Below are 25,990 nucleotides of genomic sequence, written 5' to 3'. Positions count from 1 at the left end.
CTTCAGAGCCAACATTTGTCTGCAGAGCAGTACTTGCTTCCTTGCCTTGCCCTCCGTGGGGGTTTATTGAGGGTTTTTTTGGAGCATTTCCTCGCTGATCTCTTCATTCCCTCACTCCAGTGTTCCAGCCCCGGTGCATGGAGCCCTGTGTGGCTGCGCGTGACCACATCACTTTCTGTACCCATTTAGCTGCTTGGCACAGGAAAAAGGCCTTTGACAGATGAATAGATGTAATGCTTTAATCAGCTGATGTGTATGAAAAACAGCAGAGTGCTTTGATTTATTCTGTTGGATCTTTGATAGTTTAGGCTCCCACAGCTGATGTGAAGTTAATACCTGCAGCAATTTATAAACCACTCTTCCCTCCCTTTTCTTCCCCTATGATGGTTTCAACACAAATACCAGTTGAGGCAGAGTCCCTCTGGTTGGAAACATGGAGAAGAAGCTGTTGTTGTTGTGCAATAGTTGTAAAACATGTTTATTTAGCTGGTGTTTGTGGTCTTCAGTGGGATTTGTATTGCACTTGTTCCTTACTTGTGACCTCGCATCCACGGGGGTCATCTGTCCAAAACTGCCTTGGTTCACGACACCTTAATAGCAGAAACCCTTCTGTGGCCTCTAGTTAAGCCTTTACGTGCTTTCTTCTTTATTTATAACTCAGTGCTGTGCTCATTCTGGTAGGCTTTAAATACTAAAGCAAGTTTAACCCTGGATTGTGTCACAGTGCCACAACTGACGTGTCACCAGTGAAATGTCTTTGGCACTGTGTTTCCAAGTACCTGTTTTGTAGTTTTGCTGCTAAAACTCAGAGGATTTTCAGGCTTAGTGATGGATGTGCTCCCTTTCTCTCACATTTCCTTTGGCTTGGGTGATTAAAAGAAAATGGGGGCTGTTTTGGAGGTGGGTACTGACTTTGGGGCAGCAGCAGTTATCTGACTTACCCTTTGAGAGTCATATCAGAGCTCTCCTCTGTCACATGCAATTTAAGCCTGAAGAAAATGTTTTCATGAGCCTGGAGATGGGGAGGAATAGTAGATACTTTCTTCTCTTGTTGATGAGGTGCTCTGGGAGCAGCAGTTTGGGATGTGGTCACATCTCCTGAGATGTGGAACTGGAGGCACAAAGAGCCAGTGATCAGCTGGTGCATTTATTGGTATTACTTATTTATAATATTTCCCAACACAGTCACCTACCCTGTGTGCTCACTGCTGGCTGGTGGGAGAGATACAAGGGAGAATGGCTTTAAACTAAAAGGGAGGAGGTCTAGGTTGGATATTAGGAGGAGATCCTTCCCTGTGAGGGTGGGGAGGCCCTGGCACAGGGTGCCCAGAGAAGCCGTGGCTGCCCCTGGATCCCTGGAAGTGTCCCAAGGCCATCCTGGAAGGGGCTTGGAGCAACCTGGGGTAGTGGAAGGTGCCCCTGCCGTGGCAGGGGTGGCACTGCATGAGGAAAAAGTCCATTCCACCCAAACCTTTCCATGATTCCTTGATATGAACAGCAGTGTCTGGACCTGTGGAAAAGCCTTAATCTCACACTGGGCAGAGATCCCAGATGCAGAAAGTCAGCAGCAGGATACTACAAAGGCAGGACAACTTCTCCAGGTTGTGGATGAAAAGAATTTCCCCACTTCTCCTTAGCTTTGGGTTATTCACTCTGGAATGACACTGACACCACCAGCTCCACCAGAATCACTCATCAAGTAAAAAGGGAAAAGAGCTTCTGACATCTCAAAAAAAATTAGAGGGCTTCTTTCCATTTAGTTGTTTACATTAATTAGGTTTTGGCAGAGGTGAAAAGGGAGGAAAGGGTTGGCTGGAGTGAATTGGATCAGTGAGCTCCTGGAGAGGAGGGACAGGGCAAACCTGCCCTGCCCACCCCTCAGAGGATGCTGCTGCCATCAGGAGCTGAACAAAGCATTTAATTGCTGTTGAACCAGAGGCTGTGCTGCTGTATCAGTATAAACTCTTCCAGAAAAACATTGTCCAGCTAAATACCCTGCCCAGTGTATTTGGTGTCCTGGATCACAGTAAAGATCTAGTGTTGTATTTGGAGACACAAATTTTATCATCATTTTGACCTAAAAAGCTGTGAAAATGAGGCAGAAGCTAACAGAGGGTCCTGCCTAGTTAACTTGTGTGGTAGGAGCAGTGTCCTTGTGTATCTGTGGAGTCATGTCTGAGTTTTGCTCTTTAAAATCAGTCCCAGAGTGGTCCCAGAGTAGGAATAGAAGGTGTTGCAGCAGTTGGGTTTTGGGATGGGGCTATTTTTGGGTTGTGCTCATTCCCCTCATCCCCTCTACCATGTTTTGGGGAGGGGTGTTGTTGTATTTGTTGTGGGTTTGTTTTTTTTTTTTTCTTCCCTGAGACCTGGGAATTGGTTGAATTGTTTCCAAACTATGTATTCATTTGCCTTGTGTTGCACTTTAAAGGTGATTAGTCCAGGGGATGGAAAAACAGGGATAAAAGACAATGCAAACTGTACCCCTGTGCTGGCACTTCTGGGGCCTCTCCAGCCCTGGGGCTGTTCTGGGTTCCTTGGGACAGGAAGGACACTGAGGGGCTAGAGCATGTCCAGAGATGGGAACAGAGCTGGGGAAGGGGCTGGAGCCCCAGGAGAGGTTGAGGGAGCTGGGAAAGGGGCTCAGCCTGGAGAAAAGGAGCCTCAGGGGGGACCTCGTGGCTCTGCACAACTCCCTGACAGGAGGGGACAGCCGTGGGGGTCGGGCTCTGCTCCCAGGGAAAAGGGACAGGAGGAGAGGGAACAGCCTCAAAGTTAGGTTGGATATTGCGAAAAATTCCTTCATGGAGGGGATTGTCCAGTCCTGGCACAAACTGCCCAGGGCAGTGGTGGAGTCCCCATCCCTGGGGGGTTTAAAAGATTTGTAGCCGTGGCACTTGGGGGCATGGTTTAGTGGTGGCCTTGCCAGCAGTGGGGAGCAGTTGGACTTGAAGATCTTAGAGAGCTTTTCCAACATCACCAATTCTGTGATTCTATGGTTCTTGAGAGCAAAGGCTGTTGCAGGGTGGTGGCTGGTTTTTGTGCCATTGCAATAATAAACTATTTTAAAAAATAATAATCTAAATTATAATGTTTTTGTGCAAGAAGAATAAGGAAAGAGGCTCTCTGAAAAGTTATTTCTAAGTGTCTTGTTAAAATGCGTCATCAGCGCAGTTGCAGAGCTCCAGTTTATTGTTACTTTGGGCAAATAACACTTGGGGAGAGCATCTGGTGGGATAAATTGTTATAGCCCATGGAAAGGGCTGGAAGTAGGAAAAATGTGCAGAGCCTGTAGCCATGGCCTGCCTTCCATCTGGGATGATTTTGGGCTGTTCCATTGCGTTGGAAACGCTTTAATGCAGCAGCAGCTTCTGTTAAACACACTCTGGCTTGTTTATTGCTGTTTGTCTGATTTTGGAGGATTTATTGGCATCATCTACAGTTCTGGCTTTCCTTGGAAGCTGGTTCAGAGGAGGCATTTGTTAACAGGTGGCCAGGCCTTTGGACACGTAAGGTTTTGGTGACATTATGTTGGGGTCATGTGTCTGGTTGGTTGTTTTCCACTGCAGCACTTGGGGAGCTCAGGTGATATATAGTAGCAAACTCTGACTTATAGTAGTAAACTGTGACTAATAATGAGTAATGCAGCTGTTACTTACTAGTGGAGCTACTAGTGGAGCTACAAGCTGCTGTCATGAGAGGCAGTGTTGTTGAATTGGTCCTCAGCAGAGACGGTTTCTCCATTGCAATCTTTTCATCTTTATCTCCATGTCAATCACTCTGGCTGATAACGTGTTCTGCTCCTGTTTTTTGCGATGAATCATTGGATCCACTCACTTTGCTTTTCTTGTTCCCTGGCAGGCTCCTTATCCCTCAGGACAGAATGCAGCTCCAACCACGCTGGTGTACCCTCAAGCCCCTCAGACAATGAACACGCAGCCTCAGACCCGCTCGCCGGTAAGGAGCCCAATCTGGCCCCATCTCCTGTTCTTTCCTCCTTATTTATATGTTTCTTTGTCTGTGTGTGTCTGTAGCACGTGGCTGATTCTCTGGAAAGCCCATTTTACTGACCTGGAAGCACATCCCAAATGGCAATCCTTGATTGAGTTTTTCAGATGCTATCCTGGTAGGATAATTTTCCTTCAAAAGTTCCCAAAGAAGTGATGGAGGGATTCTCATCTACCTTCAAGTAACACCATTTATTTTTAGCCTAGTTGTTTTCAGGTTCACTTCATTATAGAGTTTAGGTTCATTGCCAGAATCTTTCTCTTTTCTTCTTCTTTTTTTTTTTAATTTTTTTTTTTAATTTTTTTTTTCTTTTTATTTTTTCTTTAAGGATGTGTTTTACACGGGGATAGACCAAAGATCAAACACAAGCAGTTCTCTGCAGCAGCACTCGGTCTCCAGTGGCCTCTGGGCTTTGCTCCCAAATCAGTGCCACTGATCAGTTCTAACCCTGGAGGTGCTCGTGTGTAACCTAGAGCTTCTGTGTACTCAGATCTCTTTGTGCTGAGCCCCTTTTTCATCCAACTTCAGGTTTGATCGTCCTTCACAGTCTTTTTTGGGGGTGGGTGTTTATTGTGATACTGCTCTGCTGTTGAAGGACTTCAGTTCCCCAAACCAGGAATCTGGGGATTCTCTGCTTGTAGCACAGCTCCACATGATGTTAGTAGACCCTCCTAGGGCATCAGATGCCTTGCCCAGCTTCTGGAGGCATGGTGGCTTCCCATCACCACATCTCAAGGCTCCATCAGCCGAGGGAGCAGCAATCCTGTGCCTCCTGCCCCTCTCTGTCAGGACACCTTCAGGTTGCCCATAACTCCCTGGTGCCTTCCCAGCACTCTTCTCTTTTTAGAGTAAGGTGAATACTCCTGGAGCAAACTGAAAGCCTCTGAGACAGAGGAGTTTGTCCACAAAGCAGGTATGAATACAGTTATATCCAGGGCAAGATCCCCAAACCCGCAACATCACTGGAGCACTTGCCCAGCTCTAGGGGTTTCCCCTTCAGGACATGCCAGGGTTTGATCTGAGGCCCCTTTAACCTCTGCTGGTGAACGAGACAGGTAATGCTGACTTTGAAGCTCTTTCATGTGACAGCTGAAATTTGTCCTTAGTGCCCCGTTCTCATCAGTAATTCAGGACACTGCTGGTAAAACTCTTTCCTCAGTAAGTATAATCATCTTTCTCTTTAATTGTTGCAAAGCACAACTAATCTGATATGGTTAGAACTGGAGCAAAAACTTGACTGAAGAGCTGCATCTCTAAACCAGTTTTTTTGACAGCCCAGCAGAACAGTGCCAATACATTGCACAGAAAACTGGAAGAGGAGGAAGGTTTTGGAACAGAGTCCGGTTTACAGGTCCCTGGCTGGAAGAGGCTGGATAAAATACTGCATTGTAAGCAATATAACAAACTGTACTCCTTCTTGCAGGCAATTGTGCCCATGGCACTGTTTTTATTTCTTCCTTTCTTTATTATATATATATATATATATTACCACATCCTTTTTTTGTTGGCTACAGAAATGCACTGATTTTGCTTCTTTGCTGAAAACATGAGCTGCTGTGGCAGCCTCTGCCAGGTGAGGTGGTGCCACAAGGGCCCAAAGCTGAATTACAGCTGGGGGGTCTGAACTGGGGTAGGGCAGACACCAGGGCCCCTTGGGCTTTGTCACTGAGCAGAGAGAGAATGTGCAGGAAATTTGGCCAATCAAAGTCAAATTTTGTAGTGTTTTGGCCCTGTAACTGAGGAGATCCCGAGAAAGAGTTTATCTGCACCTGTCAGCCTTGTTTGTATTGTTCTGAGCTCTCCTGTGTGCAGGTTTTGCCTTGTGCTCTGCTAGTGCCCATCTCACCCCACGACTAAAAGCTGCTCCCACCCATCACATCTCATTCCACCTCCCACCCCAAAGCAAATGCAAGACTCGCCCAGGCCTGAGCTACTCCTGCATTTGGTTTGTCGCTTGATTTATTCATTTGTAATTTAATTATTTTTTTTTCTAGTTTATTTTTTAACTGTCCCATTTGGTGGTGAGGGGAGGGTGAGGAGGGGACGAGGAGGGTGGTGGGGTGGCTTTGCCATCCCTGGGTTTCCGTCGTGCTCTGGCCAACGTGGGCAGGCAGGACTGATCCAACTCCTCCCTCGAGCCGGAGCTTCCTCCATCCTGTTCTGCATCCAAGGGCCGTTGGAAGTGCAGAGCTCAGGCTTTTCTGTTCCTCCCAGGACAGCTGCCTGGGAGGCAGCCTTTGCAATCCAGTTGGCTTCATGTTTGCTCCCTGTTAGCATTGCTTCTATAGCGGGAATTGCAAAGCTTCATCTGGGGAAGGAAAACAAAATCTGGGTCCTTCAGCACGGCTGAAAATTCCCCATTAGCCCTTGGCCATGCCGGCCCCAAGCACAACACAAACTGTCCAATTTTAGGACTTCTGCCAAAAAAAAGATGTGCTGGAGCAATCCAGGAGAGGTGAGGTGTGCCAGCCCAGCATCCGCAGGGAGAGAACATTCCTTTGTCCATGGAGCAGTGGGCAGGACTGTAGGGAGTCGTGGGGATGGGGCAGGAAGGTTGGACCCAGGATTCATTAGGTTTTTCTATCTACTGTCTTCATCAAACAGAGAAAAAACAACCCAAAGCGTCTATTTTAAGCCAGCAGTGACTACAGTTTGTTCTGTTGCTTACAGCTATTAACAGGAATAACTCCTGTCAAACAGAATTAATTAAAAAAAAATTAAAAACCAAGAGCCAGTGGTGACCAATGCAAAAGAGATGATGGCATTTTTTACTAACTTGGAGATTTTATTTCTTGGAACACACATTACTTTCCACCATGGAATAAACTTTGCCTTCTTTAAATATAAGCTTCCAGCTCTTGTTTTAGGCGCAGTGAGAACAAATCATTTCCATGCAGCAGGGATGAGAGAGGTGCCTTGGCCCTGAAGTGTAACAGTACAAGGTTTCTGCATCCCAACATTCTCTTTTCGTCTGTTCCTTCATTGGTGTCTGACACAGAACATGCAGCCCCATGGAAAGCCCTTCCAGGGTACTTTTAGTTCCTTTTCCCGAACACGAGATATTTGAGTTGATTTAGGGGAAGTTCTTTGGGAAAATAAGGGCTTGAAGTGCTTTTATCTCCAGAGACTCATCCAGGTACCTGTTTCCCCTCATCCACAGAGCCACTGCCCTCCTCCCACCTGAGCCTTGGGAGGATGCCAAGAGGCTGAGTCCTTCTGGTTTTTTTAAAATAGAAATCATAGCTTTTTAGTTTCACAAGGTGACCACGCTCTGCTTTTTTATTCTTCAATGTAAGGCTTAGGGAAAATTTTCCAGTTTCCAGAGAAAACTATTTGGTAGTCATTCTTTATAAACTCTTGTCCCCGGAACAGTCTGTGTGTCCATATTTACTCATTTCTGAAGGTTTTCATGACTTTCATCCAAGTGTCACCAAGTGCCACTGTGAGGTGAAAGTAGAAGGAATATATGAACACCAGGATTAGCAGAGTAGTTATTGGAAATCTTGAAATCTAGGCAATTTAAATGTTTATAAAGAAAAAGATCAAATGGACCAGTAAATATTTATGCTTTGCTTCATGTTTGATGGCATTAGAGGAGCTGGAAGGGCTGAAAGTGAACCCGGACCCACTTTTCCTTATGGAAAAAAACTTAGTAAGAAAGTCACTAATTAGTGGCCAGTTTTGATCACTGTTCTGAGGCAGAAAGTAAACCACAGTGAGCACCTGAGTGAGCAGAGGTGGCTGTGCTGAGCCATCACAGCAGAAGCACATGGTGGGCAAAATCCACTGCGGAGGTAGTTGTGGTCACTGCAGCTAATTACTGCAGCTCTTATCAGTGGAATTCTCTGCTCTCATTGTGGCGCTCTGCTCGTTACACCCTGAATTAAGGGTTTCAACACCTAACTCAGCTCTGGAAGTGGGTACCTTGTCATCTTTATTTATATTTTCCATTTCTTGCATTCATTTTTATTTCTATTTTAACAATCAGTTCCTTATTGGGAAATGCTTTTAATGTCAACTGAGCCTGTTACCTTGGGATTATTTTCCTCTACGTGTGGCCCATGTGAGTGGAAAATGATTCAGCAGCCTGAGCTGAGGGCTGGGAACCAGGATCTCCTCTTCTCCATCCAGGCTTCCCTGCTGATGCCTTCAGCTCCCCGGAATAACCTGATCCTTCACTTTCAGAGAGGGTGACAAATCCCACTTGTTAAGGAGGGGTTTGCTGCCATCCCAGTGGAGAAGTAAAGCTGGAAATGCAGTAGCAGGGGGTGTATGTGCAAGGAATGGCTGCTCTTTGCCTCGCAGGGTTGTCCTACCACCCCTGAGCCTCCCTGGCTCTTCCCAGCCATGAATCTCCATCCTCTGCTCCCACCAAATCCCCAGAACGGCTCCGGCCCAGCTGCTTTAACCATTGACCTCCACCTTGAACAGTTCCAGAATCTCCACTGCTGCTCGTTTTAAGTTGTTTTTTTTTGGTTTTATGTTTTCTTCCCAGGCAGGATAAGGAATGCCTGCATCCCTGAGTACCTTTAGGATCCCAGGCAGCTTTGGTTGTTTATCCCACCTCCCAGCACAGTGCACGTAGCGATGTCCATCGTGACACCTCAGTCCCTGTGTGTTGCTGTCCTGCAGCAAAGCTTTTGACTATGTCATTGTTATTTTATTTTCTGTGGGTTTATTTTGCATAGAGTGTGACATTTTGGTTTGTTGTGGTGTTTCTGACTCTTTGTGCCTTTCCTTTTGTGTTTGTTTCTCCCGCCTTACCTCAGTTTGCAGCGGGGCCTCGACCTGCCCATCACCAGGTACAGTACCTGCCCCTTCATTATCACCCTGCACTAATTGGCTGGGGGGTGGGGGTGGAGGTGACTCACCCACTAACTCGAGTGGAGGAAAGCAGCCCTGTAGCAGCTACTGGCACGTGCATAACCCTGCTAACAGCCGCCTGCACCGCTGAGTGACATCGACTTCACCCCGGGGTCACTGCTCCCATTAACCACCCCACGCCCCCAGGGGAGGAGAACCTCTGGGAATCACAGCCAGGGATTTGTGGAATTCCCTTGCCTTCTCACATCACTAGAAACTTGTTCTGAATATTTCCCAAATGAGTTCGTGGATTCAGTTTCCTGAAGATGTCTCCTGAAAAAAATCCTGCTTTTCCAACTTGGAGCAAAGCAAACGACTTCCCAGTTCCTGCATTTGTTGTGTGATACACCTGGTTATCTGTCACCATTGCATTGCTTAACGTCATTTTCATTTAGCCCACAAAAGCCAAAGCTGTACAAAACGTTTAGTATTCCTGTTGCACAACTTGGACTTAGTAAGGAACCACTTCATTATTAAGAAGGAGAACTAGGAATAGCTCTGGCTCATGGAACTCAGAGGTGGCAGAATTGGGACTTCTCCAGTGTCAGGACAGATACGCAGGCCTGTCTGTCCTAGTCAGGGTGTCTGGAATTGTCTTTTCTTCAGCTCCTACACTCCTCTTTGCCAAAACACTTATCCTTGGGAACTGATTTTGATACTTCGTGTAGGTTTTGAGGGAACAAAGGTGGCACTGCTGGTGGGAAAGAGTAGGAGAGGCAGGACAAGGCAGGAAAGCTCTCCCGGAGCTCTCTTGGCTTGGAAGAATTGGGTTGTTTCCACAAGTTAATAGGGAAAAAAAATCTTATTAATCCTGTGGTGTCAGGACAGGGGCTTGAGGCATGGAAGAGTTTGTACCAGGGAATTATTTTGTTCTCACTTCCCTCATGTTACTGAGCAGTTGGACACTGGGATGAGCAGCATGGGGAGAGTTCTGTCTCAGGAGAGCAGGGAAGTGTTAGGTGGGCACAGACACCCCAAAATCCCCATCATCCTTGTTCCTTCCAGCTCAGGGAGCAGCAGGTGAACTGGAGCCTTCCAGAGCAGGAAAAAGAAAGAGTTTAAAGAGTAGAATGGGACATTTGCAGTTGTTCGCTCATAGGCAAAGGTCACATGGGACAGGGCAATGATTTCTGTGCGTGGCTGGGGTGGCGAGGACAGAGGTAGGGGGGTGTTTGCAGGAGGACTGGGCAGCCTGGACAACAACGGGATCAGGATCTTTCATCTTTTTTAGACACTTTTGTTCTTGACCTTGACTCCAGGTCGGTGTTTATACTGCACAACACACAGAGTGCATTACTGCTCTGCAGCTCCTAAATTCCTTCATGGGTCATTCCTAAGGGATATATTCACTGGGAGCCATTTAATGTTCTCCTAAAATTTGCTGAGTGCTCTCTGAGCAGGTTTTGGCCCATGAGTCTTGAGACAGCACAGCCTTGGAGGAAATATTCCTATGACTGGGGGCTTTACTGGTGGGACTTTGCCACCAGTCTGTCAGAATCAGCTCCAGAACTTTCCTTTGGACCCAGTTATGGCCCTGCCCTTACTACACTTGTAAATTCCAAGTGTTTTCCCGATTTTATCACAGTTAGATTTCTGTCTCTGTTACATTTGAATCTGCTTATAATTATCTGTGAGAAGCTGTCACCATTAGAAAAATATTCCAGGCTTTATTCCCAGTTACATCTGTCATGTGCTGCATCAGAACAGGCACAGAGAAACCTGGGCTGTGGATGAACTGTTTGTTTCCTTTAATCCAAAACACCCGTCGTGTGGATTGCGGGTTGGAGAGAGGGATTTTGGCCCATGCCACGTGCAGAAGGGTCACGGCTGTGGGAGCAAGTTCATCCTAAACCCAGCACTCACAGGATGCTTGAGACCAACATAAATAATTAGCCTCAAGTTTTTAAACTTGGTTAAACTGTGTTCCACAAGCTGAGAGCTTGGAGACTGAGATTCGTAAGCTGGACAATGCTAAATAAGTAAATTGGCCTCAGCCGGGCTAACGTTTACTGCAGCAGTTCCAAGTTCCCTCTGAAGACAGCAGCAGCACCGTGGGATTTGCAATTCCCTTTGTCCATCCCAACCTTTATTAACGTGTACCTTGTATTGATTCTTGGTCTCCTTCAGGCAAATAATGGATTGTTCATTAATGTTCCTGGCTGTAATTATTAGATCTTTAAGGTACTCAAGTGAGCATGATTTAAGCACCTGAAATTGAATGGCAGCTTTATAAGCAGGGCTTTTTCCTGGGTGGAAATGCCTGCCCTGGAGTTGGACAGTTACAGTGGAAGTTGGTGGAGTCAGTTTATGCTGGAGAAAGTGTGACCACACTGTGTGAGAGAAAATAGCAGAGATTTAGCGTATTAACAATAGTGGCTGGAGGAAAATGAAATAATTGCAGCAGTTCTGACTGGAAGTTAAATGTGCATCAGTAATCCCTGATTCTGAGATGACACACTGAGAATCTGTAGGAAGAGCTCACTTTATAGGAGATAGAAAACAGCCCCTAGAAAATATTTTGGGCAGTATTTTTAAATACACTGTCAGCTTGTGTTTTTCCCCAAATGCTGTAGCACACATAGCTATTCCCTGCCTGGAATTGCAGCTCCATTTCCTACTTCGTGCACCGAGTTTCCCTGTTTTTTCTTTCTAAGTGAAGCTCTGCCATCACTTTGTTGCTTCTAATCCTCACAAAGCACAGTTTAGAACAGCAGTTTTCCTCTAACCTGAGCCCCAAAATGCAGATTTTTGTTACATTTGAATCTGCCTAAAACCCTTCACTTATCAAGTGACTTAGGGAGCGTGGAGTTTATTTTAGAAATGGGTGCTCAGAAGAGGCTGGTGTAATTGAAAACAGAAATCAGAAATATGAACTGAAATGTGGTCGTTTCCTTTTGACTCGAACTGCGTTTGGGACAAGTTTGCTGCTCGTGGCTCAGCCTCTCACTTGAGGTTGCTGGTGGAGTTGGTTCCAGTTTCAGCTTGGGGTTACTTGAGTTCCTCTGGGTGTAACTGGTATAACAGAAAATTGGTTTGGCTGGGTGCTGTTGTGAAAAAGCTTTGGGACTTGGAGAGGTTGGGAATTCACTCCCTGAACTGACCCAGTTGACCATTTTGTAGCTTTTTGGGGGTATTTCAAGTCAGAAAGGGATGGGAAACGGCTGCTGAAGTCACTTCCCTGTCTGTAGCAATGAGTGTGTGAAGGAGATGCCACATCTAAATACCAAAAAGGGCTTTTCCTCCTCATTTTATCATTTAGTAAATAATAAAACTAGGAGAGTCTGAGGGGAAGGAAACGAACCTTTCCTTTAGCCAGCCAAAAGAGCTGCACTGAGGTGCTGGGGAAGCAGGACCTGGGGATTTGTGCTGGAGCTCCTGCTCCTGGCACCAGGGAGCAAGGGACAGGACAAGAGGAAATGGCCTCAAGTTGCACCAAGGAAGGTTTGAGTTGGATATTGGGAAAATTTCTTCATGGAGAGAGTGGTCAGGCACTGGAAGAGGCAGAGTCAGCATCAGTGGAAGAGTTCAAACAATGTGTGGATGTGGCACCTGGGGTCATGGGTTAGGTATGGACTCGATGATCTTGGAGGGCTTTTCCAACCTAAGCAATTGTACAATTCTCTGATCTTCACATCTCAGGGCTGCAGCTCCGCAGTTCCTACTGCACTGCCTTTGCAGGCACCTCCTCGTCCCTTCCCCAGGCCAGTCTCAGGTTATCCCACCAGCCTTCCTGGTAGCACCAGAAAGACTAAAAATTAATAACAGGGCCACGAGAAGCTTGACTGAAGTTCAGAGCTTGGGTGACAACTTGCTGAACTTTCATTTTGTTTCCATTCTCCACAACCTCCAACAGGGCTTCATGGACCCATCACAACATCCCGCCATGATCCTAGGAAAAAAATAGATGAATGTCCACGTTTACCAAGCTGAGCTTAGCACAGATTTGTTTTCAGGCTCTTATCCCAAATTTCTATTTTGGTGCAGCTTTGGGGTCCCAGGGAACCCTCCTGGCACTGGTAGCCATGGCCTGGAAATACAGAGCAAGTGGTAAATCCATGAAAAGCAGTGGTGGGTGATCAGAGGGGGCTGGGGCTCTCCTTGATCTCTGCTTTTCCTAGATGGCACGTTGATCATTGATATTTTTTTCCTCTGGATAAGAAGATGATGGTAAATAAAAGGATTTGGGGGGGTTGAGGTATGTGAGCAGTGACTAAAGGGAAAATGGCAGGGAAGTGGATGCGGGGTAGGCAGAAGGTTTGGAGTGGATTTCTGTAAAACTAGTGTTAATTCTTCTGGCTCAAACAGCAGGTGTGTGTCTGCAGCAAATTTAGGGAGTGCAAAGCTGGAAAGCACGGTCAGCACGGAGGGCTGGCATGGAAGCAGGTGACAGCCAACCTGGCCCTTAGTGCCAAGGAGAAGGTGTAATTCCATGAAGTGGGAGCTCATCAGCTGAAACCATCTCTGCAATGCAACCTTAAGCTAAAGTGCTGGAGTTACTTCCAGTTATGGAGTTTTGGGAATCACTGGAGGAAACCCTGTGTGGAGCCTATCTGCAACTCTGCTTTTTGATTTTCCAGAAGAACTTCCTTGAGCAGGGAGGGAAAGCCTGCTGGGATGATGAGGGCTAAGGAGCAAGCAGGCAGAGGAGCTGAGCTTCAGGCAGCTGATCAAAGCAGTGTCATGGGGCTTTGCTTGTGCTCCTTTGGGAGTGAGAGGAAGCAGCCCTGGATGAAGACCGTATTGCCCAGGAGCACTGACTCCAAAGTGATCCAAGAAATCCCCTTCCTAACAGACTTGGACAGATAAGGGATGAGACATGACTCAAAGACCATGGCCCAGGTTGTCACTGGTTGCTGAACAACCGAAGATTGACCATCATTAGACATAGCAGGGCTTAATTTTCGAAGGAAGGTGTCAAGGAAGGGTTGATGTAGTGCAAAGTTTCTCTCAGAAGCTTCTCTGTGGCTCAGGGTATGTTTGCTCTGGTCCTGGGTGTACTCCACTCCAAATCCTGCACTGACTAGAAGGAACAGAGACCAAGTCTATCAGGTTTTCCCTTCCTGCTGTTCTTCCATAGGACATGATTAGTGTTACTTGAAGGTGTTGCCTGTGCAGGCATCTCAGTGACCTTTTTAGGCTGCTTTTTTAGCAAATTAATAGCAAATGAAGTAGCAAAACCCAGGAAAAAACCTAGATGAGTTCCCATCTATTTCAGGAAATCAAACGGCAAAACATTCCTGAACATTCCTGTGAATACTGCTGGCTGAGCTCGTGAGGGCCAGGGGTGAGGACGGAGCATAAAGCAGTTTATCAGGGGCTGCAGTTTAGAGCACTCAAACCCATGCCCAGGTCAGATGCACAGTGCTCCCATACCAGCTTTCCTCCAGAATCCTGGCTTTACTTACAGGAGCTGGAGTAGCTGCAAGTCATTCGGGCTTTGTCAGAGAAGTCTCAGGTTGCCACTTCCCAGAAACTTCTGATCATTCTGTTGCTTGGAACAACGGATCTGCAGTTCTTGCTGCTCTGTCTTCCTGCTAGGGGTGGAATTCTCCTCCTTTTCTCCCCACCCCTGAAGCTTAGCCAGATCTGGGATGGTGTGGGCACACAGTGGGGCTCTGAGAAGTTTTTTGACATTCAGTCTCCTTATCAGACACCGTCCTGCTGCTGTGGAGCAGCTGAGCAGCTCTGGGGGTGTTCAGAGTTCATGGAAGAGCAGGTCAGTGCCACCCCCACTCCAGAGCACGGAGCGCCGTCCTTCCTGCTGCTGCAGCAGGGAAGGGCCCTGGGCTGTGTCCCACAGAATGGAGCTTCCCTGGCCTGTCCCCCCAGCAGGGCTCGCCTCGGGAGCCTCCAGGGACCAGCTGGAAGTGATGGGAATGAGCAGCTGTCCGTGCCCAAGGAGTCCCCAGTGCTGTCAGCATTCCCTTGATGGTCTTGTTTGGTTGTGACCAGGTTCTGTAGGTGCAGCAGGAGCCTGAGGAGCAGATTCCACGGACTCTCCCCATCTCTGGCATTGGGGGTTTTCCTGCCATGCCCCGTGCATGGAGGTGCTATTGATAGAGAGAGGTCTCACATCTGCCTCCAGCCCTTCTCGCTCTGCATAAACACACACTCGTGGGGATTATTAAATTTTTCCAACCCTCCCTTGGTGAGACGTGCTGTAACATGCTGACAGCTTAAAAATTATCATTACTCAGTGAGTTGCAGTGAAAGAAGACTTTTACACTTTTTGGTTTTTTTTGGGTATCGAAAAATCACAGACTCTGGTGATTGTCACCATAAATTCAGCACCTGTGCTTGGTTCATGCCACACTCCTGCATCTCCCCCATGTCTCACAGCCACAAGGTTTTATCAGAGCTGTTTTGACAGGACCATGGCAAGCTGTTGTTCTTTTAGTTTGCTTTCTCCATCCTAAAACTTTTCTCCCCAAACAGTTGCCTTCCCCTGGTTCAGGTCACACTTCCAGTGTGCTGGGGACAGCTCTTCATCCAGGTTGACAGGGCTGGAGATGAAATCATTGTGCTCACCCTAACAATGTCTGATTATCTGAAAGAGAGTCATCCAGGGCTTTCCTGGAGAAGTTTTTTGCTCTGGGGAACAGCTCTGGTGTCGTGAGGTCTTCAGCAGTACCAGAATGGCCATTTTAAGCTCGTTATCATGTTGAGGATAGGGACATCACAGCTTCCTTCCATCCTCCCCCACCCTTCCCAAACCTGGGGCAGATAACCCCAGCTCATCCCTTCATTCCCCTCTTCTTTTCTCACTCCTCCTGGCACAGTTACTCCCTGTAACACACCACTGCACAGCAGCCAGCAGGATTCATTGTGATATGTGGTGGTCTAATTATTGTAATTATTTTCTACTTAGCAGTTAAATGTGTGGCATTTCTTCCCCTCCCAGTCTTGGTGCAGAAAAGGAGAGAAATCCATTATTGGAGCCAGGGTTTCTGCTTTATCTGCTCTCTCTGTGCCACTGAAAGACACCGGAAGGAGAAATATTTGATGTTTTAGGAACAGCGTAAACATAAAGTCTTTCTGTAGTGTCACATTTCATGCAGTAAATCATGGTTTGATTGGCTTTTTTGTTTTTCTTTTTTAAACTTTTATACTTCCATAGAAAGCTTTTCTAGGAGAGTTGTGACCCTGTGGGATTCTGGCAGCAGAGTCTGTGCTACCGGTCTTTTCCTGGCTGTTTCTGGAAGGGACGAGTCAGAGCAGGGCAGAAGCTGACTGGAATTGTGTGCATTTAGGGTGCATGTTGTATCCTATTCCTTCCTGTTGATCTGTAAGCTGTTCCATTGGCTTTCTTTCTGTTTCCTGCTGCTTTCTTGCTTCGTTTTTGAAGGGAGGATTCAGACCTATACAGGTAACTCTAACTCCTGGTTCTGCATGGCATCAGTGTCTCTCACCTGGTCACTCCTCTGTCAGTGAATGCCTCAGTGTCCGGTGCATCTCCCACCTCCTGACCTGCCAGGCTGCCGAGATCCAGAGCCAGGGCCTGCAGCCACGGTGCCCATCCCGGGGCCGCTGGGGCCGGTCCCAGCGCGGGAGGGCAAGGATGGAGCCGGTGCCAACACTTGCTTGGTTGCCTGGGCCTGGCCCATCCGCCAGAGCATCACCTCGTCCCAGAGTGGTGCAAGGCTTTGGGGCCACCCTGGGACAGGTTGCCACCCTTTGGAAAACAGGGCAGGACTAGTCACCTGCATGTGAAGGAGAGACATGAAGTGCCTCTGGTCTTTGTGAAATTCTGGATTTTTAGCTCTTCTGGAGATAAATTGGAACAGTTGCCTTGATCTTTTATTTCCCTGGGCTATTTATAAAGGTGCGCTTTTTTAGCAGCCAACCCGCCTTATGAAAAGAAAATTAGACAAACTCATTTTTCCAAAGTTTGCTCTGAAGGTTCAGCTGTAAAATTCAGGGGATATAAACTAATAATTATTAGTTTGTAAAGTTTCTTGTCTGGTTCTGCCTTGTAAAATAGAAAGCCATAGATGGCCTTGCTGTTCACAGAGAAGTATGGACTGTCCTGCAGTTTTCTTGAAGTGTGGCAACTCCTGGAAACTAACACCATAACTATAGTATTGTAAGGATATTTCCAATTCTCTCCGAAAGTCTGACCGGTTCTTTGTTTTCTCTCCTTTCTCCCTTCCCTTTCCTAGTTTTTTCAGAGGCCTCAGATCCAGCCTCCAAGAGCCACCATCCAGAACAGCAGCCCCTCCATCCGTCCCGGAGCGCAGACCCCGACTGCCGTGTACCAAACCAACCAGCACATCATGATGGTGAACCACCTGCCAATGCCCTACCCGATGCCTCAGGGCCCCCAGTACTGTATCCCACAGGTAAATCTGGCATCCAGGCACCTGAGGAACTGCAGAGCAACGGTTGCTCCGTGGGGGTTGTCTCAGGACCTGCCAGGAATGCGTGGGGATGTGTCTGTGAAATCAGGATGGTAGTTACATATCATGTGCCAGGGCAGGTTTAGATTAGATACTGGGAAAAATTCCTTCATGGAGAGGATGTCTGGGCATTGGCGGAGGCTGCCCAGGGCAGTGGTGGAGTCACCATCCCTGGAAGTGTTCAGACAATGTGTGTGGTTGGGGACATGGTCAGTGGTGAACTTGGTGGTGGTGCTGGTTGATGGTTTGGACTCGGTGATCTTAAAGATCTTTTCCAGCCTTAACAGTTCCGTGATTCTGTGATTCCCAAAGCTGTGATTAACCAGCTTGAGGATCAGATCCCTGTTGATTGGGGGGGGCTCAGTTGCAGGTTGCCCAAGTCCTTGTGCAGTGATGGTTGTTTTTGTCCCCCCCAGTATCGTCACAGTGGCCCCCCATACGTTGGGCCACCCCAGCAATATCCTGTGCAGCCACCAGGACCGGGACCCTTTTATCCAGGCCCAGGTCCTGGAGAATTCCCCAATGCCTATGGTAAGTTCTGCTTGGAGAGTTCTTACAGAGTCTTTTCTTGGTGTGTTTTTCTGTTGTCAAGCTGAAGATTTATAATAACAAGCTGGATTAGCATTTGTTTGAACTTCACATAGCTGCTAAATTTGGTGATGTTACAGCCCTGATTATTCACTCCTGAAAAATCCTAGAGTATTGTTTGTGTGAGTGTGTCAGGAGAGGCTGCAGCTGCCCAGGATCCCCTGTGGCCAGGAATGGGGCCGTTTCTTGGTCCCTGCTCAATCATTATTATTTATTAAGATATTGTGGGTACATTTGGCAGTCCTGGTTTTCATTTTGCCATACCCTGGGAATGCTCCAGCATTAACAGTTAACAGCAGTTAACAGTTCTTATCCCAGCATTTCTTGTTTCGTGTGTGGTGAGGGATGAGAACAAGCCATGTGGGTTTTTCCCTGGATTGATGCTGCAAAGGTAATTTAGTCCAATGGAAGAGACTTCTTCATAGGCCAAAACTTGGCCTTTTCATGCATTTGGTCACTCACATTCTGCATCCTGTTGGGGGCAGAGATATTCTCAGCCTCCCATGGGAATTCTCTGGTGGAGTTTTGGAGCCTTGGGGTGACTGATTGCCTTCCAGGCTGAACAGTAACAGCCCTGCTCCTGTGGCAGAATTGCAGCTTGCTCTTCACAGAGATCCCTTTGGAAGAAGTGAGAAGCCCAGTAGCTTCCTTGTGCATCATTCAGAAATATCTCTTATTTTTCCTCTTTTCCTTCTTTTATTTATCTGGTCTGTGTGGAACTCATGGGAATCATTGAAAGGCTGCCATGAAGCCTTTGAACCTGGTAATGCAATTTCAGAATAGGAGAGAGGGTAATTACAGGGCAGCTACTTCCTGGTGGTTGATCATAGAGAAAACAGAAGAAATACTGTAATGGTTCTTCAAGTCTGATCCACTAGATGAGGAAATTGCCCAGTATTCCTCATTTTTTGTGCTGTTACAGGTCTGTTTTCTTACTTCCTGCTTGCTTAGATTTTTCTGTCTTCACTCCTGTAATTAGGAAAAGGAGCTCATTTCAAGGTCCTTTCCTCTCCTGGAAGCACCTGGTTTTTTGCAGAAAATCTTGGAATCTTTCAGTCCCAGCTTTAGGTTGTTGCACCTGTGGAACATCAGTGGGTGAAGCCAGAGCTCTCTGTCCTCCAGAGTTTTCCAGTTAGGGAAGGTTTCACCAAGGATTTGCCTGTACTTATCCACCTTTCCCTCCTGTCACTCCCTTGCTGTGTATAGGGACTGGGAATGCTCAACCTCTCACCAGGTGCTGCCAGGTTTGGGGAACAGCTAAGTCTACAGTCCAGGCATGGATAATGCTGCTGGCAGCGCCTTTTCCATAAACCACGGGATTTGAAGTCAGTGTGGCTGCTGGATATCAAAATCATTGCAGTTTGGCAGGACCTAAAGAAGGTGATGAGGGAAAATACAATGGAAGACAAAACTTGTGAAGATGGACAGTGCAATTTTATAACTCATTTTTGCAGTTTATCATTCTCTGATATCAGGGGGTTTCTGTACGACATTGGGAAAGACCTTGAAATGATCAGTGAGTAGGAGGTAGAATAAAAGTTGGGTGCTGGAGAACTGGAAGGGATCAAAGGCAGGAAGCAGAGAAGAGAGTGTGGCACTGGCAAATGCACTTGGCTTGTCACAGAAGCCGTTTCTTCCCAGAAGTTACTCTTTTCAGGATTTAGTTTTTTAAAATACTTTTCATAAAGGGAGAGTTGTTCCCTGAGTTCTGCCTCTCCAACAGGGATCACATTGCAGGTGATGTGGTTAGATCTGGTTTCTAGGAAACTACAAATTAAGGGAATTCACACATTGCAGGATCCCAGGATCCTCCTGTACCCTCACCTTACACAGGCTCTGCTTGGATATCTGCTCATCAGCGGGGTTCATAGAATCATGAAATCCCAGGATGGTTTGGATTGGAGGGACCATAAATCCCACCCAGTCCCACCCCCTGCCATGGGCAGGGACAACTTCCACTATCCCAGGGTGCTCCAGGCCCCATCCAACCTGGCCTTGGATACTGCCAGGGATCCAGGGGCAGCCATAGCTTCTCTGGGCAATTATTTTTGATTCCCAGACTGCAGAGATTCTGATAGTGACTTCAGATCTGAAGTGGCTCTGCTGACCCTGACATTAAAAATGAGACATTTTTTGAGTGATTCTGCCCACCCAGGAGTGTCACTTTGAGCTCTTTGATGCCACTCAGTGCTCTCTGCTTGGACAGAAAAAAGTTCCCGCTCTGAGGATGCAGACAGGAAGCCTGCTCCAAGCTGGGGCTTTCCAGCTCTCAGCAGAAGGAATGCATCCTTGGAAGTTGCAAATCAGGCTGTGCTGGACTGGTTTAATTTGCTTTCTTGGTTTTCACTCTTTGCCTGAGATCCAGTGATCTCCCGGTTGGGTTACAGGCACAATCTGGATTTTCATTCCCAGTTAAAGGTTAGTTCAGCTGAAGAATAAATCAGATTGCGCCAGAGGCAAGTGCAAGCACTCAGTTCATCCAACATAACTGCCTGGAAGGGAAAACACCCAGCAGCACCTTGCACATTCCCCTGACACCTGATCCATGGGCAGGAGGCAGCTCTGTTCTGCCACCCTGATCTCTGGCGTGGTCTTAAAGCACTTAGTTATTTATTGAGCCACTCTCATTCCATTGAGAAAACCATAATGAACCATACTGGCTGGTAGGAATGTGATCAGCACCTTGGTGTAATTCTGCACTAATCACCATGGTTGCACTTTTGTGTATTGCAGCATGATAAGAGCATTGCTCATTATTAAATTTTCTGATTATGCTTCCAAATAGGTAGCAGTTGACCTCACAAATTGTTTGTATTGGTTAGACTGAATTTCTCTACATAGGCAGAAAACCCCTGATAAACCAGCAGCAAACCCAGCAGAAAACCTTTCTGCTTGTTAGGCAGAGGAGTCCAGGGATGATCTTGCAGTGCCTCTGTGGTCTTCACAGCCTCTCAGATACTGATAGTGTACGTGGCCAATTTTTGGTCATGGAAATCAAATTAGAAATAGTGACTGAATCTCTTGTCTTGGTGAAGCATCAGCTTCTGTTTAGTGGAAGTGGAACCGAGTAAACGCAGCATTCCCAGATGGATTTTGGAAGTTCTGGCCAGCTGTACCTCTGGAGCTTGGTTTTCTGTCATGAGCTGACCTTGTGCCTCTGGTTTGTGTCGTTGCTGCCCCAGGAACACCCTTCTACCCCAGCCAACCCGTGTACCAGTCTGCACCCATCATTGTGCCTACGCAGCAGCAGCAGCCGCCGCCTGCCAAGAGAGAGAAGAAAACGGTGAGTGGGGCCCTGGGGGACTCAGCCCCGGCATCTGTCCTGCGTGGGAGGGGAAGGACATGAAAAATGTTCTGAAGATTAAACCTGAGCTTTACCTTCACTGGAGGCCCTGGCACAGGGTGCCCAGTGAAGCTGTGGCTGCCCCTGGATCCCTGGAAGTGTCCAAGGCCAGGTTGGATGGGGCTGGGAGCACCCTGGGACAGTGGAAGGTGTCACTGCCCATGCTTTAAGATGAGCTTTAAGGTCCCTTCTATCCCAAACCAGTCATTCTGTGATTCCCGAAGAGATTAAGTGTAACTAAACATTGCACAGTGCTGCAGTGGTGCTTTATTTTCCATTTTTCTATGGGCACTCTCCACTCTGAGTTTGTGACATGTCAGCCAATCAAAAAGGAAAATAATTTTGCTGGCTTTAAATAAACATAAACAAAAGCAGCATGGTCTCCCCAAGCCTGGAATCCTCACCTGTGCTGGTGCTTAGAATGTTCCCAAAAAGCCAGGTGGGAATGAGTGAACTCAGCAGCTTGGGAGAATGTTTGGAATTGGTTTAAAGTGACAAATGAGAAATTATTGAATATTATGCCTTGAAAAAAGTGGAAAACCAGTAAGTTTTTGGACATATTTGCAGGCTTGAAAGAACCTGAACCACATTATCAAAGTGGATATGGGTTTGGAAAGCACATTCCCTCTCTAATTCACTGGGGGGAACTTGAGAGAGGCAGATAAATGGAATTTAAACGCATCCACAGGTGGATGGTGGGGAGCAGCGAAGGTATATGGGGTGAATGTAAGATTTAACCAGAAAAAGATGCTGTGGGCTTGAACGTGTGAATGAATCGTTTGTAAAGGACTGAAAAGGAAATTACAGCAGTATTTGTGTCAGAGTGGTTTGGAAATGGTAAAATAATGGTTTCCTGGGGGTAGAAAATAATAAAGGGACTTGGACATGTCTCAAAATCCAGAATATTTGCATCTTCGGAGTTTTGGGGATGATTTGGGGTGACACTTGACTTGGGAGACCGGAAGAACTGAACAGTGTGTGAGCTGTGCTTGCAGGAAAAGCCTTTTTGGTGTCTGCTCTCTGCAGCCTTTTTGTCCCCTCTTCAGTTCTCAGGGGTCTCTTTTCAGCATCCCAAACACGACATGTCCAGATCCCTGATGCCATTGAAATGCAGAGCTGATCAGACACGCTCAGCTGGGATTAAGGCAGTTCCATGCCAACCAAGCTGTGTTCTTTGAGGCAGAAAAGGGATTTTTCATGCCTGAGATGCTTCTCTCTGAATGTGCTGTTTCAGTTTGGTCATTGGTGTTGCAACTGGAGAAATGAGAAACTTTAAGTCAGATGTGCACATGCCCACATCCACCATGAGTTGAGTACTTGAGTACTACAAACTTCCAGGCAGGGAAATCCTGTTTTTAATGCCATTGATTCTCTATCAGAGGGAGGAGAGGGCTGGAATTCGTGCCAGCTCTCAGGTCCTTGTTGCTGTAGTTACTGAAATATTTTAGCAAAAAAACTCCATCAAAAATAAGAGAAGCCCAGACTTAACATCTTGAGTACAGTGTGTGTGTTTGTGTGTCCACAACTCAGAGTGAAGCCACCGTCCCACCAAACTGAGTTTGGCAAATCACAAAACCCTCCTGCACTTAAAATTTTATAGCCCGGAATCCCCAAAGGGTTGGCTTGGAAGGACCTGAAAGACCATTCCCACCCCCTGCCATGGGGCAATTACAGGGTGGTTTTGAGCAGAACCCCTGCCCTAGGAAGGGTGGTCGTGTCTCTTGGGTTGCTTGGAGTTGTTTGCTTGGATTTCTGCATCTCAAGTTCAGCCAAGAGCTTTGGAGAAGGTGGGCAGATACACAGAACTCTGTCTTCAGGGTTATCAGAATCTCCAGTTCTTACACTGGAGATGAAAAGCTCTGTTTCACATTATCCCACACATCCTGGCTCTTCCCCCTGTTCAGGGGCATGGATTGGCTCAAGTGTCAATTGAGGATTCAGTGATTGTTCTGGAGTGGTTTCTTTTGGAAAATATTTTTTCTTCCCCTTTTGGAGCTGTGAAGACACTCAAAAATCCTGTTTTTTTCCTAAATGCTGCAGACTTGAATTTGTTCTTTCAGTTTCCTTTTCCTCCACCAAGTATTTTTGTTTGATTTCCTCACTTTTGGTGGAGCTTTTGGGACTGATTTGCTGATTTGCTTCCCCCCTTTCCCGGCAGCTGGGCTGGCAAGGTCACAGAGTTTCCTCTTGGGGTAAAATACAGCCTTTTCTCCATTCTTGCCCTTTCCACTACCAGGCAAGCTTAGCCCTGTACTCAAACTGTCTCCCACATTTTCTCAGTTGCAGGAAACTTTTGTTCCAGCAGCAAAGACTATATCTTGAATTACAGGGTTGCACATATTTAGGCTGAACTGGTGTGGTTAATTATTAAATTAGGTTTTGATTAAATTAGGTGTTGGTGAAGGGATTGGCATGCCATGCATTCCAAGTCATGGAAACAAGTCACTTCTCAGTGTTCCTGCTCAGCACCAGCTCATCCCAGAGCATCTCCTGCTGGGTGTGCTGGGAGCGTGTGCTGCCCGTGCTGCTCTCCACAACAACAGCAGTAGCAGGAGCACTTGTGGGAATTGTTCCTTTGTTATTATTGCAATTCTTTCAATCCTGTAGATCCGAATCCGGGATCCAAACCAGGGAGGCAAAGACATAACAGAAGAAATCATGTCTGGAGGGGGCAGCAGGAACCCCACCCCCCCCATCGTCAGACCCACCTCCACCCCGACTCCACCTCAGGTAAGGAAGGGCTGCGTTCCTCCCCGTGTGACCTTTGCCTTGCTGTGCCTCTCCCTCACACTTCCAACCACACCTCTCACCATCTCAGAGACCTGGATGCTCCTCAATTATCAATATTCTTCAGCTATTTTATTCCCCAAGTTTGATCATTCTTAGCAGTCCTTAGCTTGTCGATGTGGAGCCTCAGTGCTGCTGCACGTTCCCCCCCCCCTGGTTTTCTATCAGCAGTAGATTTTCAGACCTTTTCAGCATTTCATTGTTAAAGGAGGAGCCAAAAAGCTGTGGAAAGGAGATGTCTGTTAAGTCTTGTGCACCTGAGGAAAGTCCATGTCACACAGGTGATTGATTATAGACCTTCAGTTGCATCACTGTTCTTTTTGCCTTTGTGGAGCTGTTTGAGAGTCACCAGAAGATCTGGAGCTCAAGAATTTTCTCAGAAAACTGTAATAAATTTATCCCACATTTGATCTCTGGGTGTTCGAACTTAAAAATACATTTTTCTGATGACAGAAAAATTATGAATATTCCAAATCATTTCCTGTAGCTCCTAAATACCTTCTTGTCGTACACCTTAGAGTCTGATCCCTTTAAGTCCCTGGTTAGAGGTCAGGAAGGTTCTCCAAGTGATGTCTGGGCTGTAGAGCAGAGCTGGTACTGGGATGTGATTTCTTCTTCCATGTTCTTCCCTGTCGGATGTCACCAGCTTTTGGCAGCTTTTAGATGAAACAGCTTTTCCTGAGCTCAAACTTTTCTTTCCTCTCCATGTGGGAGTAGATTTTCTGCTGAAAATCCTGTGCTGAGGGAGGAACACAACCCTGTCCGGGAGCACTTGTGCTGGAGTGGAAGCATGGGATTGCAGGGAGATGTAACTGGGATTGAGGTGAAGCGAGAGCCTGGCCTTGAGATCCCTCCCTGAGACCAGCAGGATTTCAGCTTTCAGCCATTCCCAACTCAGTCAAATCCTTGTGTCTTCTGAAGGCACCACCTTCTGTTGGTCCTCTGGTCCCCCATCAAGGACAAGCAGCAGCAAGGCACCAGTTAAAACTTCTTTTCATAAGAGAAGACAGTAGAGATGCCAAACATGGGAATCTTGGTGAGATCATCTCCCCATTTTTTCTTGCTACCCAACTTTCCCCGTTGGAAGTGGGGAGAGTTGGAACCAGCCAGGATTTCTCGTGGTATCCCTGCACAGTGCATTGAATCCAGGCATTTGCCTGACCATTCTTACATTCTGAAATCTATTTTAAGGCACTACAATTAAGTCAAACAGAAGGAAATGAATGTGTTTCAAGAAGAGGTTAATAGGCCTGAATTCTGATCAGCTGTAATTTATATGCAGAGCACAGCAGTGATGTCCAGTCATCTCCTCCAAGGTATACAAATATTCCATTGTTTAGTATCCAGCCTTCCTTTTGATTTGGTGATTGGAACTACTTTTGGTAATCACAGAAGAGCTCTGAAATTGGGCTCACCAGAATAAGTTCATTAGTATAACATAACTGAAAATTTAAGCCCACTTAAGCCAGGAAAATTCAACATTATTGTCCCAACAGCTTCTCTAAATCAAGTCTTCAGAGCACGTTTAATATCTTGGGTGAAATTAAATAGTGCCTTAATAACTGTACTCAGGAATTGCAGTGGTGGGGGTGGTACTGTTTAGAACAGGCTCAAGTCAGTAAATTTTCAATGTTCAGCCATAACTTTTGAGATGCTCCTGGCTTGGGGCAGCTCCTGGGAGAGTGCAGGGGGAACAGAGCTGCTATTGTTTGTTCCACCCGCTGGACCAAACCTTACCCCCCTGGACCAAACCCTGCTCACCCCCTGGACCAAACCCTGCTCACCCCCTGGACCAAACCCTGCTCACCCCCTGGATCAAACCCTGCTCACCCCCTGGATCAAACCCTGCTCACCCCCTGGACCAAACCCTGCTCACCCCCTGGACCAAACCCTGCTCACCCTCTGGACCAAACCCTGCTCACCCCCTGGACCAAACCCTGCTCACCCCCTGGATCAAACCCTGCTCGCCCTCTGGATCAAACCCTGCTCACCCCCTGGATCAAACCCT

The 25,990-nt window shown here is 47.0% G+C and overlaps 1 protein-coding gene across 6 annotated transcripts in view; it reads left to right on the top strand.

The window, feature by feature from the left end:
- EIF4G3 (eukaryotic translation initiation factor 4 gamma 3) overlaps positions 1-25,990 on the top strand; it is a 144,404-nt gene that overhangs the window by 64,611 nt on the left and 53,803 nt on the right. For 3 of the 6 annotated variants that reach the window (XM_066202784.1, XM_066202786.1, XM_066202785.1), the window contains exons 4-10: positions 3,859-3,954; positions 5,280-5,393; positions 8,775-8,807; positions 17,028-17,207; positions 17,681-17,795; positions 21,035-21,135; positions 23,803-23,925. In XM_066202784.1, coding sequence (XP_066058881.1) covers positions 3,859-3,954; positions 5,280-5,393; positions 8,775-8,807; positions 17,028-17,207; positions 17,681-17,795; positions 21,035-21,135; positions 23,803-23,925 — 762 coding nt within the window. Of the gene's footprint in view, positions 1-3,858; positions 3,955-5,279; positions 5,394-8,774; positions 8,808-16,213; positions 16,235-17,027; positions 17,208-17,680; positions 17,796-21,034; positions 21,136-23,802; positions 23,926-25,990 lie in introns of all 6 variants that reach the window. The other 3 variants (XM_066202783.1, XM_066202787.1, XM_066202788.1) reach the window with 3 other exon arrangements.

Source organism: Chamaea fasciata, unplaced genomic scaffold (assembly GCF_029207755.1).
Source record: "Chamaea fasciata isolate MVZ Bird 193981 ecotype frontalis unplaced genomic scaffold, bChaFas1.0.hap1 SCAF_23, whole genome shotgun sequence".
Taxonomy (NCBI): Eukaryota; Metazoa; Chordata; class Aves; order Passeriformes; family Sylviidae; genus Chamaea; species Chamaea fasciata.
This window is presented reverse-complemented; position numbering and strand designations above follow the sequence as displayed.